Genomic DNA, 14,079 nt, shown 5'->3' with positions numbered 1-14,079 from the left:
ATTACTTCAGAAAATACGCCATGATAATCTTCCTATATATTCATATATAATGAAGCACTAACGTTACAGTTTAACGGTAATACTTTCTAACGTAGTATAGTATTAAGTTCCGTTTTTCACATGTAATTTCGAAATTATTTAGTGTAAATGCAATATAAACCTATGCTGTGTAGATGTCTTTATTGTTAACGAATATCAATTTTGCAAATGTTTTTTTTTTCATGTGAGATAAACGAAACTAAACTCAAACTCAAACGTAGTATGTTATTTCTCCAGGATATATGCCATGATATCTTTTTATATAGCTATATATAATGAGGCACAGATTCGATATAATTTACAGTTAGAACAGGAATACTTTTTAAAATACAATGGTATTATTTTAGGCAATTTGATTGTGACTATAGTAGTGAATAAAAATAGTTACGTGTTACCATTCAACTTATTAAAAACTACAGATATAATCATGTATCAACAATGTTTATAACTGATATTGAGGGAAAAGAAGGTTTTGCCACTATCAAAAATTGAGTTAATGTTACATTTAACATTCCATTCATAAAACCATGTATGCTTGATCATAATACATATTTTGGTGTTTGAGTAAAAAATCGTTTCTTTTTCTTCAAGTCTTCTAAAATGTGATATGAGTACCTCCAAATGAGAAAACATACAATCAATAACAAAAATAAGAGTTAATATCTTTCTTTTCATTTAATTACATTATTGGGCAAATCCAAGGTTTAACATGTATGTCTTATAAACAGGGGCGTACGCAGGATTTTTTCAAGGGGGGGGGGGGTTGTATGACCCTTTGTTCTTTGACCTCATGACCCCAAAATCTAATCAGTTCATTGGCTCTACAAGATACATACGTGTCTTCAGTTAGGTGGTAATCTGTGTATCGATTCTATTGATAACGCGACTACAAGCTACTTTTGCTTACATAATGAGCCCCATGTCCTTTGACCTAGACCTCATTACCCAAATTTTAATCAGTTAATTGATTCAGCGAGATACATACATGTCTTGAGTTTGATGGTAATCCGTCAATCGGGTATAATGAAAATATGATCACGAGCTATTTCTGCATACATAATGAACCCTGTGACCTTTGACCTCGTGACCCAAAATATAATCAACTCATTGGCTCTGCAAGATACATACATGACCCAAGTTGGGCCGGAGTCCATCAATCGGTTCTTGAGATAACACGATCACGAGAACGGGAGTTACGGATGGACGGCTAATTCATCGTGGAAGCATGAATACAGCAACAAAATGGCAATTCTTGGGAATCAATAGTTCACTGTGAGGGAAAATGCAACTGGTCGATAGGCAGCGTTGTGTGGCTTCAGGTATGTCCAATCTTTTCCTGTATCACTCTTCTGAGTTGTGCAAACGTCATGGATGATTCATCTGAAATGAGGATAACAGGTAAAAAATAGTTATATATTTAAACTGTTGGTGTAGGTGATGGGACAAACTATCATTTCCGAGGCTATCTGAATGTAGCGTTGAGGAAAGATAGCGTATACATTCAGATCGCCGAAGAAGTGATAGTTTTCCATCGCCTGAAACCAAAAGGTGATTATTTGCTTTATATTCCACATCGATTCCACATCAATTAACATCTAACAAACGGTGCACGATACGTACATGAACAGTGCATGTAGTATACGTACGTACGTATACGCAACGTATACACTCTTCAGTGAAAGTACGTTGCACTGTATAGATAGTGCTAGTATCTTCAGTGAAACTGCGTTCCACTGTGTAGATATATACTACTATGTAACGAACTTTTCTTCTCCCATCAATGATGGGCTTACTATCTTTCATCACGTCGTGATTTACTTTTGACCAACCTTAGAGTAAGATTCTTAGTATGTTGAATATAATTTAATTTAATCCAACGATGCTTGCACCACTAGAAGCGTTGACAGATTATTTGGAATAAATATAACTGCAACACACTATCAAAGTTACTTGTTTTTGTGTGTGGCAAGGAGTGTGGTTCAAATAGGAAATCCAATCCAATAGTACAGTCAAACCTGTCTATAGCGACCGCCCAAGGGAAAACACAAAATTTGGTTTTTGTACACATGTGGTCTTGGTAGACAGGTTCCTTTAGTACATGTTTTTAATTAGAAACCATTTTTACGGGAAACATAACATGTGGTCTTTGTAAACAGGTTACTAAAGCAGGTTTGACTGTGAAACAATTTAATCCATCGATGCTTGCAGCACTAGAAGCGTTGACAGATTATTTGGAATAAATATAACTGCAACACACTAGCAAATTTAGTTGTTTTTGTGTGTGGCAAGGAGTGTACGTGGTCCAAATAGGAAATCCAATAGTACAGTCAAACCTGTCTATAGCGACCGCCCAAGGGAAAACACAACATTTGGTTTTTGTCCACACGTGGTCTTGGTAGACAGGTTCCTTTAGTACATGTTTTTAATTAGAAGCCATTTTTACGGGAAACATAACATGTGGTCTTTGTTGACAGGTTACTAAAGCAGGTTTGACTGTGAAACAATAATGATAGGATAGGGGTGTGACTTATCAGCTATTCAAGGGTGACATTGGGTTAGAGACGAGACTAACAATTACCAGACTAACAAATTGAGTAATATCATAATTGCAATTTATAGCTTGGTCTTATTTACCCAAAGCAGTATTAGCAACATTTTTCCTGTAGGCTCTGCAATTATCATTACTTCAGCAACGTCCTGCATGTTTATTGCTTGGTTATAGCCCATTATGTAAGAGAAATCAAGTCAGGTCACATTGTTTATGAAGGCTGTAACTTATCAGCAGAAATTTTGGAGGTAAAGGTTTTTGTATTGCCATCAGAAGTTAAAAACTTTCAAACAAGATTAGTAATTGACATTTTTGTCGAGTGCCATCTGTCTCCGATGTGATACTTACGTCCATGCGGTAAAACGTCGGCTGCATATCCTAACCCGGCATCCTTCATGGCAGTGTGTAGTCTGTCCACCTGGTCCCCCGGCCTAACCCTACGTCTCCAGTCACGGAGCATTTCGTCGAAGCCTGACCTTGGGACACTACTAAGGGTCAAATCTGGTCTGTTCAGGTACTTCTCTACGGCTGAATGCGCGAAGCCGAGCTGGTAGCCCAGACTCTGGACGTCCTTAGGTGTGAACAGGACGTTTGTCAAGGTCTCAAGCAGCTTGTCTGAAGCATAGTGTTGCTGTCCTTGCCTGCAGAGCATCAAAACAAAGATGGAGAAGTCAGAAAACAAATTCATCAAGAAGAAAATGAATCCGCTGGTAGATTTAAAAGGATAGTTGAGTTCTTCTTCCAGACCGCAAATGCCTTGAAAGTGCATGGTTATTCTTTTTAAAGACATTTTTAGTGCCCTTTTAGAACCTAAAACTACTATGAAGGTAATTTAATACCACCCCCTCCCTCCACCTTACAAACAAATACGCAGACCGTTAATTAATGAATTAAATAAAAATAAAAATACATGGGCCGGCTGGTTGTGCGTACTATAAACAACAAAAAGCCAAAATATTGGTATTAGCTGGAATAAAACGTATTAAATTATGTAATATTTGTGGTGGTAGGCCTACACAAACATAAGAAATGGTTATATTTATGCATATTCCATCCGTCTCTGAACCGATTTTGATCAAACAAAGATGATTTTGTCATTAAGATTGTATGTTCTTTCAAATTTGACACTCAGTTTTTCATTATCTCACACAAAAATTATTTTGTGTACCGCCCTCTGTAAGAGAACTCAACTTTAGTTGAGTTCTGTTGTAGAGAGCGCCCTTCGTGACGCGGTAAACCTACCCTCATGCAGATATGACTGGGTAAACCTAAAGCCTCATTAAGATATAACTTGGTAATCATTAAACCTTATTCAGGTATGACGTGGTTAACCTTAAAGATGAAGTTGAGTTCTGGTCATGCGATTGCATTGTAAAAGAAACGATGTGGAATCGACCAGAAAAGGTTGATCATCTAGCATATAAGAATGTGTGTGTATTGCAAGGTTCTGGAATCATCAAAATGATAAGAAATTTGGCCAAGTCTTGGTAAAGTTTCAAACACTGTACACATAAAGATGTATATGGGACTACACGAACACGTGGCGTAAAAATCCTACCCCCGAGTTTTACGATGTTTCATGGCATATTTAGAATATGAAGGCATTTGAAGAGCCATGCTTTTCAGGGAACACGTCTTATCTGATGTTCTTCCACACTTGCATAATAAGAATGATTACGCTCACAAATTATTGTTCACCTCTTCCCAGAACTCAACCTTCTCTTTAAGTGTTATTCACTTATGACGTAAAGCTTAAGCCTCATTCACATATGAAACGGTGAACTTTTAGGCCCATCTACATATAACTTGGTAAACCTTATTTCTAATTCAGATATGAAGCGGTAAACTTTAAGCCGCATTAAGGTATGAAAAGGTAAACCTTAAGCCCGTTCAGATATGACGTACTAAACCTTAAGCTCCATTCAGATATGACGCGGTAAACCTTAATCCTCATTCAGATATGACGCGGTAACTCTTAAGCCTCATTCAGATAAGCCCCATTCAGATATCAGGTGGTAAACCTTAATCCTCATTCAGATATGACGCAGTAAAGCATTAAGCCCCTTTCTGATACGATGTGGTAAACCACAGCTTTTCTATTATTATGTAATGGTAATTTGTTTTATATTTTATTTCTGTATCTTATAATACCGACCTCAATGAATACGGACATGGTCTTTGCTACACGCAGTTTTATGAAGAAAAAACGCTACGAATCTGATTAAGCATTTAGGGTGGGGGTAAAATAAGATTGTACACCCGTTTTTTAAACCAATGTGGCGGACCCTTTGTACACAACTCACAAAAATGTTTGTCTTTAAAGGTACCTGAAATTTCGATAACCATTTTTCTTTGGTGTTGTAGTCCAGTGGATAAGTCATCGGACTGCAAATCACAAGGTACAGGATTAAAATCCTTGCCATCATTACAATCCTTACCAATACACTCTGGCAAGACAGTTATCTATATTTGCCACAATCTACCCAGATGAAGTAAATTGGTCCCAGGTAGGATAAGTCCTTCGAATTCGCTGTACCCTGATAAGAATGTGATATCACAACAAACATTCAATATGAAAGGATAAATTGGGTTTTACTTACGCGTCAGTGAGGTTAACACCATAATCTGGTTCCGCTGTTGTTAATAGAATTTAGGGAGAGAAAAGACATTGGGAAAAGCCATAATTTGGATATGTCCAATTCAATATGAATTTTGTTTTTCTTTCTTATTCACACAGTTTATATAATATTTAGCAATACAGGAAAGACTGGAAGCAGTATGGGAACGAATACAAAAATGATGAAAAGGTTGACACAAATTTTGTTTATCTTCCTGTCTTAAATTCTCTAAGATGAATCAAATTATTTTTTTAAATGAACCAATCATCATTGAAAATTACATACTGCATTAGAAAGTAAAAGAAAATAGTAATCATGAATTATAAGACCGGTCTTACACGTTCTTACACCAATTTACAAAGCTACTGATTAGGGGGGGGGTCTCAATCAAGACGTTATCTTTTCTCATCGTTTTCCCCTTCTCCTTTCCCTTTGTTTCCCCTCACCTTTTTCTTTGATTTTGTTCACGATTTGGTTGGGCGAGGGGGGAGGGTGCCATTGTCCCCTTTTCGTTGCATTCTCCTGTATCTATCAACACCACTACATATGGATACTTACCTTCTATTGATGTAGTGAGGCTCTGTTCTACGAGTGTTGACGTCCCCTGTTGGATTGAGAGATTAAAAGTCTTCTTTCCATCCTCAAATGGTAAGAACTCGAGCTCGATGCTCAGGACACTGCTTTCCTCCGCCAAAAGCTTGCCAATCGAGATCTTAAAGTTTTGAAGTGGAAGGAAATGAAAGTTAAAGGCTGGCGCACTGTGTTATAAAAGAGCTAGACCTCACATGGTTGTGAATTCAATAACTCTAGCTAAATACTTTAAGAAAATACATTCCACTTACATGTGTCTCTCTCCACCCAAGAGTAGGCAAGAAGTACCTGACAGAACGAGATTCTTTGAATGATTTTAACCTTACAATTTGTGCTGTTTGGCTAAAGTCCCGGATAGAATTTTTACAAGCAATTGACAAACTAAATTGCATCATTTTGGTAGAATTTGTGCTTGAAACACTAGAATAATCCACAAATTGTATGAAGACAAAAAGAAACAAATCGAAAAAATTGAAAAATATTAACTTCAGCGTCCTTTTCATCATATTTCTTTTCCTTTCGTTATAGCAAATAATAATAACTACATTCATGCTAATACCCATCCCAGAGGATGCAAAAGGCACCTAAACGTACTATTATTGGCCTGGCTTTAGTCTAGATGCCCTACGTTCTGAAAGCATTCATTAACTTAATCAAGCAGTAGATTAATGATAAATTATTTTGTATTATTACTCACTGTTTTTGGCTTCTCTATTAAACCATCACTGAAGCAAATCGTTAGATCCAGTGTCGTTGATTCTACTGAAAACTTGGTTGCATTCGTCACGGGGCAGAAAGGTTCTGACAACTCTTTTTCCGCTCTCTCAATATCCTAAGATAAAACATGGTCAGAGCTCATAGTGAATGGAATAATACAAGTGAACCGGCTCAAGAGCATTCTTAACAGTTTATAAAGCTCAGTGACATGTCCCTCTCCAACTCTAATTCAAATACAACATGAAAATACATTTATTGAACAAAATAATTATTAATGAAAAATCCAAGGAAATAGTCTAAATATTAGCAAAAAACTTATTTTATTCTATCCGCTCGCATTTTGTAAGATATTGTTTAGTATTTTCTTTTTTTTTAAAGTATAGATTGTAATATTAAAATCATTATTTTAGTTTTGTTTTGTTTTCTGAACTTTCCATGTACTAAAATACTTTGTTTAGCTGTAAGGGGTTAGGCTCGACTAGCACTTTTGCTATTACCTGGCTCCTTTTACCAACAAATATTTTCTCTTCTTGTATATTTAAATAGCATTTTATGAAATGTATTGCTGTTTTGCTGTTGGTAAATAGACCAAATCAAATCGAAATAGGATATAATCTTCCAAATCATTTCTACCTTTATAGGTCTCCTATAGGGGTGAGTGACGTAAACACGTAGTGTGACTTTCCGGGAAGAGGGCATGAAGAGAGGCTGGAAGGTTACACATCTGAACTGAACTCCTTGGACGTTGGTGGAAGACAAGGCAAAGAGCTGAAGCTGGTTTGTAGTGAAATCAACCTTGTCTTTGGTGATGTGGAAACCTCTTGATGAATTAGGAAGCAACCGCCTGCGACTGAACGTTCCTTGATGAATAAAACAGATTTTACAGCTATATTAAATCTTTTAATCTCGTTAAAAAAAGGTGTAGTCCACTCTGATATTAACTTTTTTTTCAATAGGAGCCGAAAAATGAGTGACACAGAACTCTGAAAGTTTGAGCAAAATTTGATTAACATATTAAGAGAATTATAAGTTTTTAAAGTTGCAATCTATGAAACACAAATTGGCAATTTTGTGAGGTATCGTATGCGGGCTATCCCGTTTGTTCTGTACTGAAAATTTCCATTTTCCTTTTTCTTGATAAAGGAATAGATGTTTGTTCAGGGGTTCTGTAGAACTACCAGCAAAGTCATTATGAAGATGAAAACAGTGATTCATTCAGCCCTTAAATAATATAGGCATATCTAGAAAGGGTTAATACCTAGTCCTGTTTTGGTGAACAGAATCATCCCTGAGCCATCCCTGCATTGTTTAGGACCTATGCAATGTGGAAGCACTACCGTAGCAGGTTCGAGTAGTTCCTGAGTTAGAGAACACTCCACGACCGGAGTGATCAACACATCACCGTCCCTGAGAGGAATCCGAGCAGCGCCCTCTCTAGGTATCCTGATGGTAACCACAGACCTCATTCCCCTACGTAACGCCCCGGCAGGGATTGAAACCTGGATATCGAGTTCACGCAGCTCCACTACTCCTCCTTTGTGATCCAGGGTGCTGATCGAGATGAACTCTACAAAGCCTTGATCAGCTTTGATGGCTGTAATGATTAAAAAATGACAAGGTTAAAAATGTAAGGGGTAAAAAGGAAAGAAACAGGGGTAGGAGGTCAACTTTGCTGGGTATCTTTATCCAACATCATGAAGTCAATCTACAATTTTGGTAAGCCAACACAAAGCCACTCTGTTCTATATGTTTCATTCACTATTTTTGTTGGTGGGGGGGGGGGGGAGATATTTGTCATAATATACGAAGAGATGCCAAATATTGTATATCGTCTCTTGTATTGAGTTATAAGGAAATAACAAAAACAATCATTACTTGCAGCTATGCTTTCTACCGCATCGTTGAAACGGAAAGCTTGGACAATCTCCACGAGTCTCCCTCGGGTTCCTCCTCTCCTTAGCCATTCTCTGAGCATGTGCAGAACAACCGGATGTACTACATACGCGGGCAGGGTGACGGTCTTACACATGGCACGCATGATGTCAGAAGCGCCAACGTGCAGGCGTGGGGCAAGCTGAAGCAAGTCTGATATGGAGCACATCCTTTTGTCGAGTTCTTTGAGAGCGTCATCTAGAAATAATCACATGATAAACACAAAATAATAGCAATAATTATTATCATTATTATTTTCATTATTATCAACATCATTATCATCAGTATTATCATTGTTGTTGCTGTTGTTAATAGGCCACTTCATATAAATGTGCTCAAGGCATAAAAAGAGAAGAAAAGAAAGAAAATTAAAGAACATGGAAATATGCAAAAGAAAAATAGCTTGCAAAGTGAATTTAATGGGTAGTAACATTTTAAACAATTTACAGGTTTTTTTAACCCAGGACATCCAATTGTTTGCAAGTGGTTAAAGTTAAGGTACATTTCTTAAGAGTCTCCTCGGTACCCACACAACCACACATTCACCTACACACGCTCATTGTTCAAAGCAAACCTGTTTGGTTGTCCTGAATATTGTATTCCAGGAGAAGCTCAGCCATTTTCTTTCTCCTTTCCTTCCTATCTAAACCAATCCATGTATCATCAACAAGCTGACGTGCAACCTTGGTCAGTGTTGTCAAATCAGGTGGCTCAATGAGTGCAGCAATAACGTCATCCTCCAAGCAGAGAGCTTTTCCTAATTCCCAGGCTAATGGCAAATTCTTCACTGCCCCAGCGACACTGCAAAGCTCCTCCAAAGTTGGCGCTCCTCCAGATTTGTTGATGTCATCAACAGCTTTGTCTTGATCTATAGTAAATAAAAATGAAGCATTTCGCGATTGGACGCTTTCGGTACCAACATGTTGCATACTTACTGAAAGGCTGTTTATTTATTCTCTCATCAAAAGTATCCGTTTATGGGGTGTTCATAGAAAAGGTAAGGGAAAAGGAAAAGGGAAAGAGATAATGATGTATTTAAGTTTTTTCTACACTTCGACAAGACTATCTGTGGCCTTTAAATTTCGTTTTTTAAAACTAAAACTGAGGTGAAATGGAAAAGGGAAACGAAGGGGGAAGTAAAGGGTAATCAAGATCAAGAAGTTTATGAGCAGATCAAAAAAGTGTGAAGGGTGTAGTTCTGAAAAGAACTATCGGTATTCGTCTGTAGAGAAAGAAAAATTAAGGTGCGCATATACCCTGAATCATAGTTATTTGAGAGAGAAAGTTGCATCGCTGAATATCATTTCTAATCAATCAGTTATTAATATAATATCTGTAATCTGTTTTGGTTTTTTTTTTTGAATGAAGACAATAATACTATTCCCTAAGCAAGTGGATTACACAAATTAAATCAAAGAATAGAAAATATCGTTTGATAATAAAAAAAAAAAAAAGATGTTTATTGCCTGAATCTTTAGTCCTGATGATTTCCACATAGTCCGCATCCGTTCCTTTGCTTTGTAGAAGTCTCCTCATAGGTTTGGTTATGGTCTGATTCTTTTCAGGCAAGCTTTCCTCATCGACAACTAGATACAAAGAAATAGTAACAATTAATGACCATGGTAACAAATACATAATGAAGATACTTGTGATTATTTTATCAATAATAAAGACATTAATGATTTTATTCAATCATCGTCAGTCTACACCACCAAAACTAACTCTAAAGGGTTGATCAAATATGGTGCGGTAAACTCCTGCAAAAAAGGTATCATGTTTCCTTTGTGTGTGCGCGCATATTCAGTCTTTGTTATAAGATGTAGAAATATGAAGCGTATTACACTTAACGCCATTACAAGAACACCCTATGGTTATGCCAAGTATTATCTAAATGAGCCTTAAAACGATCAATCTTTGTTGGCCATGAACTGAAAGTTTTTCTTCAGTCTGGTGTCGGTCTGTATGGTCTCGTTGGTAGGATAAAGGTATTAGGGGTGGTATTCTGCACTTCGTCATCTTTGCTGTAAGTGAAAGTCTTTTAATTGTGTTAAGAAATTGAAACATACAGTTGAGAGATATCTGCATAAGCCACCCATAAAAATTGTCTTTCTATTTCGGGCAATATTAATTACTTATGATTAGCGACATTAACTAAAATGAAAGAAAAAGAAATTTCCAGAATCTGGTCTCAGCCCAACCTTTCAATTCCTCTGTTCTCAATGTAGGCTCAGGTTCAAGAGAAAAAACTCCATTCCTTGGACTAGAATGTCAACTCGAGGCCCCGTGCCCCAATGCATTTTAATACGCTATACTTCTCGCAAAGAGTATGATGTAGACCTCGTTTTTAGTATGCCTGTTTACAAAAACTGGTAATCTTTCTACAAATCTTTGGGAAAGGCTGTATAACCCTTGGAGATTAACATAAGAAAAAAAAAGAAGAAGAAAGAGAGACAACTATGTCAGAGTACAGTCCTACCTTCGGATTTCACTGATTTTGATGCTGTTTGGGTGGACTCCCAAACGCGTTTTATCACCTCTATAGCTTCTGGTCCCGAAGATTGTGATGCTTTCCAACTAGACAGCATCTGGATGTTGGCATCCTTTCTGTTTGTAAACGTTCGATGTTGTATGTGTTCTAGCTCCGTGCGGTTGAATTCCAACTTCTTGCCAATCTCAAAGAACTGCTCTGCTTTGATCTGACTGGCAAACGCAAGCAGCATCTTGTCGGGAACCTCACTGTGATTGATAGTAAAGTGAACCAGTTATTACTTCGCGTCGGGTCGGGTGGTCGCGTTACCCGATCTTTTGTGACACACCCTTTAATTCATACAAAGTGGGTGGACATGTTTGTGTTAAAAAAAACTCTCATCTAAAATAGTGTAATCAACATTACTAAACACTTCGTGAAAACCCCACAGCAAATCTACGAATTAAAAGTCGCACATCTTCTTGTTTCATGAAAGGTCGTGTAATAAAGCAACCACCCAGCCGAACGTTATGATCTAATGATTCGAAGTAATAAGCCCTTATTAACTAGGACGTTGTAACTATTGTTTGTCTAAACATATTTGTTCACGTACATGTAGCTTCTGAATAAAGGGAGTTTCACTGCTATTCAAATGTCAAATCTTATGGCATCTATGTCATCATACCAAAATGGTTTTAAAATAATTGCACCATGCAATATTTTTAAAGTTAAAACGTGAGTATAATTACAAGCTACGTAGTCCACGCATGTGCTTTGATATTGGGGGTGTTTAAGCGCTCTTTTCAAGAGGACCATACCGTACCGCACCAGAGAAAGCGCCTTAACACTCCTGAAAAAAGTACCATGAAATAACCATGGTTCTTTGTCCAAATTAACATCCACCATAAGAACCATGGTTACCATGGTACTTTTTTAAGGGTATATTAAGCAAACGGTACCGTACGTACCAGTGGCGTACGCAGGATTTTTTCAAGGGGGGGGGGGGGGGGTTAAAATCGGGCCAAAAATTTCGCAACGACTCAGCCAGCCGCTGAATAAGCGGGGGGAGTGGGGGGGGGGAATGGGGGGGGGAATGGGGGGCGGGGGGGGGGAATGGGGGGCGGGGGGGGGGGGGGGGTAAGAGGACACTGTTTGTTGTTTTTTTGTCTCGAAATTTAAAATATTTGACATTTTGTTTCGTTGGGGGGGGGGTAAGGTTACCTTTTTTAGGTCAGCCACTGACACAATTTTTTTTTTTTTTTTTTTTTTTTATTAAAAAAATAATAATCAAAAATCAAAAGGGTTTTTTTTCCCCACAAAACATACACATTCAAAACTCAAGCCTGCGTACGCGCCTGGTACGTACCGCTCAAGAAGCGAGCCTGCACGCCGGACCAAATCCCGAGGTGGTCTAGAGAGTGCCAAAGTGAACCGTATTGCACCTCGAAAAGTCCCCAAAAGCAAGGTGGTCTATTCACACAATACAATACACGAGTTCAAACAGGTCAGTGTATCGGGGCAGGCCAGGCGGCTCAATAGTTGTTCGAAATGTTGCGCCAAATACTCTCGAAAAACTAACCACCCGGCACGGGGCGCAATGTCATGGTTTGGTCCGATACGGTTTGCTTCCGAAAGTGCTTGAACACATCCTAAGTTGTGTATTTAGTTGCATATATATACACTGTTGGTCATAATGGTGGAATTTCTTTTTTAATCCAATTTATGGGATGATTTTGAAAATGATTTATTCCTAATAGATGTAGATAATAGTTTACATTCTCAGATTGTATTGAATAATAATTTGCGAGTGTTTGTTTGTCGTGACTGTTAAAGCATGTGTTTGCTACTATGCTTATCAATTGGGGACCTACGTCCTTAAGTCATAACTGAAAGTAATGAGGATTAATGCCTCACAAAAGAGCACTAATATATAGCTGATCGACACGGTTTTTATTCTGGGGCCTCACAGTTACGAAGACATTGCTTAGCCACTGAATCATGACTGTACGCAGCGGGGGCTAGGGTACGTTGCCGCCCCAACAAATACAAAAAAACTAAGAAAATGCAATAAATTATCATAAATTTATTGCATTTTCCCCCGGTCCCCAACATAAACAAATCTTCCGTAGGGGGTTGCATTATGGGTCGAGGCATGCCCACATAGAGGAATTTGTTTATCTTAGGGGTCGGGGCAAAATGCAATGAATGATTGAAAATGTATTGCATTTTCTTTGTTTTTTGTATTTGTGGGGGCGGCGACGTACCCTAGCCCCCGCTGCGTACATTCATGATTCAGTGGATAAGCAATGGCCTGGTTACTGTGAGCCCCAAGGATCAAAACCATGTCGATATGCTTCATTAGTGCCCTCTTATGAGGCATTATTCCTCATTACTGTCAGTTGTGACTGAAGGACGTAGGTCCCCAAGTAGATTAGCATAGTAGCAAACACATGTTTTAGCAGTCACGCAAAACAAACTCTCACAAATTATTATTCAATGAAATTTGAGAATGTATACTTTTATCTAGATCTAGTAGGAATAAATCATTGTTAAAATCTTTCCATAAATCGGGGTAAAAAAAACAATTATTCCACCATTATGACCAATAGTGTATATACAGGCTCTATGTCTAAAACCAAATAAATTACAATATATATATATATATATATATATATGCATGTTCGCATAAGGTATATCTGTTTTCCCAATATTTAGAGTGAGAAGGCAATCTATTCTTGTACAATGAAATTGTTCTTGTTCAAAGTGTGATGGGAATTTTCAGAATACCAAGAATAGCCCAAGAGTGACCACGTCAGTAATACAATATTCCTTGTTCAATCTCAAGTCAAATATTTATGACTGTAGACATAGGGCTCTCCATCATATAAATATACTTACCCAGTTACAGCTGATTATGATATATGTTGATCAAGTGGTAGATAATGAATTCACGTGGCCGGGGAAGGAGAAAAAGAAAACGAAATTATAATAAGTTGCAATAGATTCATTCTGTTGTTATATAACTGCTAAGAATAACTCCAAAGAAATAGGTAGGTAAGAAAGATTTAAACAAATTTAGAAAAACACCCTTCTACCTCAACCTATAATAATCACCCTTGCATTAAGGCCTTGTCAGACCTCACCTTAAGCCATATAACTATAATGAT

The 14,079-nt window shown here is 37.6% G+C and overlaps 1 protein-coding gene across 1 annotated transcript; it reads right to left on the bottom strand.

The window, feature by feature from the left end:
- Nucleotides 1-1,193: 1,193 nt before the first annotated feature.
- LOC105447557 lies at nt 1,194-13,817 on the bottom strand. Its single transcript, XM_030988266.1, has 12 exons — nt 13,811-13,817; nt 10,922-11,181; nt 9,912-10,031; nt 9,020-9,313; nt 8,389-8,643; nt 7,772-8,107; nt 7,147-7,373; nt 6,494-6,628; nt 5,764-5,917; nt 5,188-5,221; nt 2,936-3,228; nt 1,194-1,419 (listed from the first exon to the last, which is right to left on the bottom strand). The coding sequence occupies exons 2-12, from the start codon at nt 11,163-11,165 to the stop codon at nt 1,355-1,357; spliced, it is 2,157 nt and encodes a 718-aa protein (XP_030844126.1). The 5' UTR covers nt 11,166-11,181; nt 13,811-13,817; the 3' UTR covers nt 1,194-1,354.
- Nucleotides 13,818-14,079: the final 262 nt, after the last annotated feature.

The sequence above is a fragment of the Strongylocentrotus purpuratus genome, unplaced genomic scaffold (assembly GCF_000002235.5).
Source record: "Strongylocentrotus purpuratus isolate Spur 01 unplaced genomic scaffold, Spur_5.0 spur5_scaffold_17, whole genome shotgun sequence".
Taxonomy (NCBI): Eukaryota; Metazoa; Echinodermata; class Echinoidea; order Camarodonta; family Strongylocentrotidae; genus Strongylocentrotus; species Strongylocentrotus purpuratus.
The sequence above is the reverse complement of the archived record's forward strand: the minus strand, read 5'-3'. Positions and strand labels throughout refer to the sequence as shown.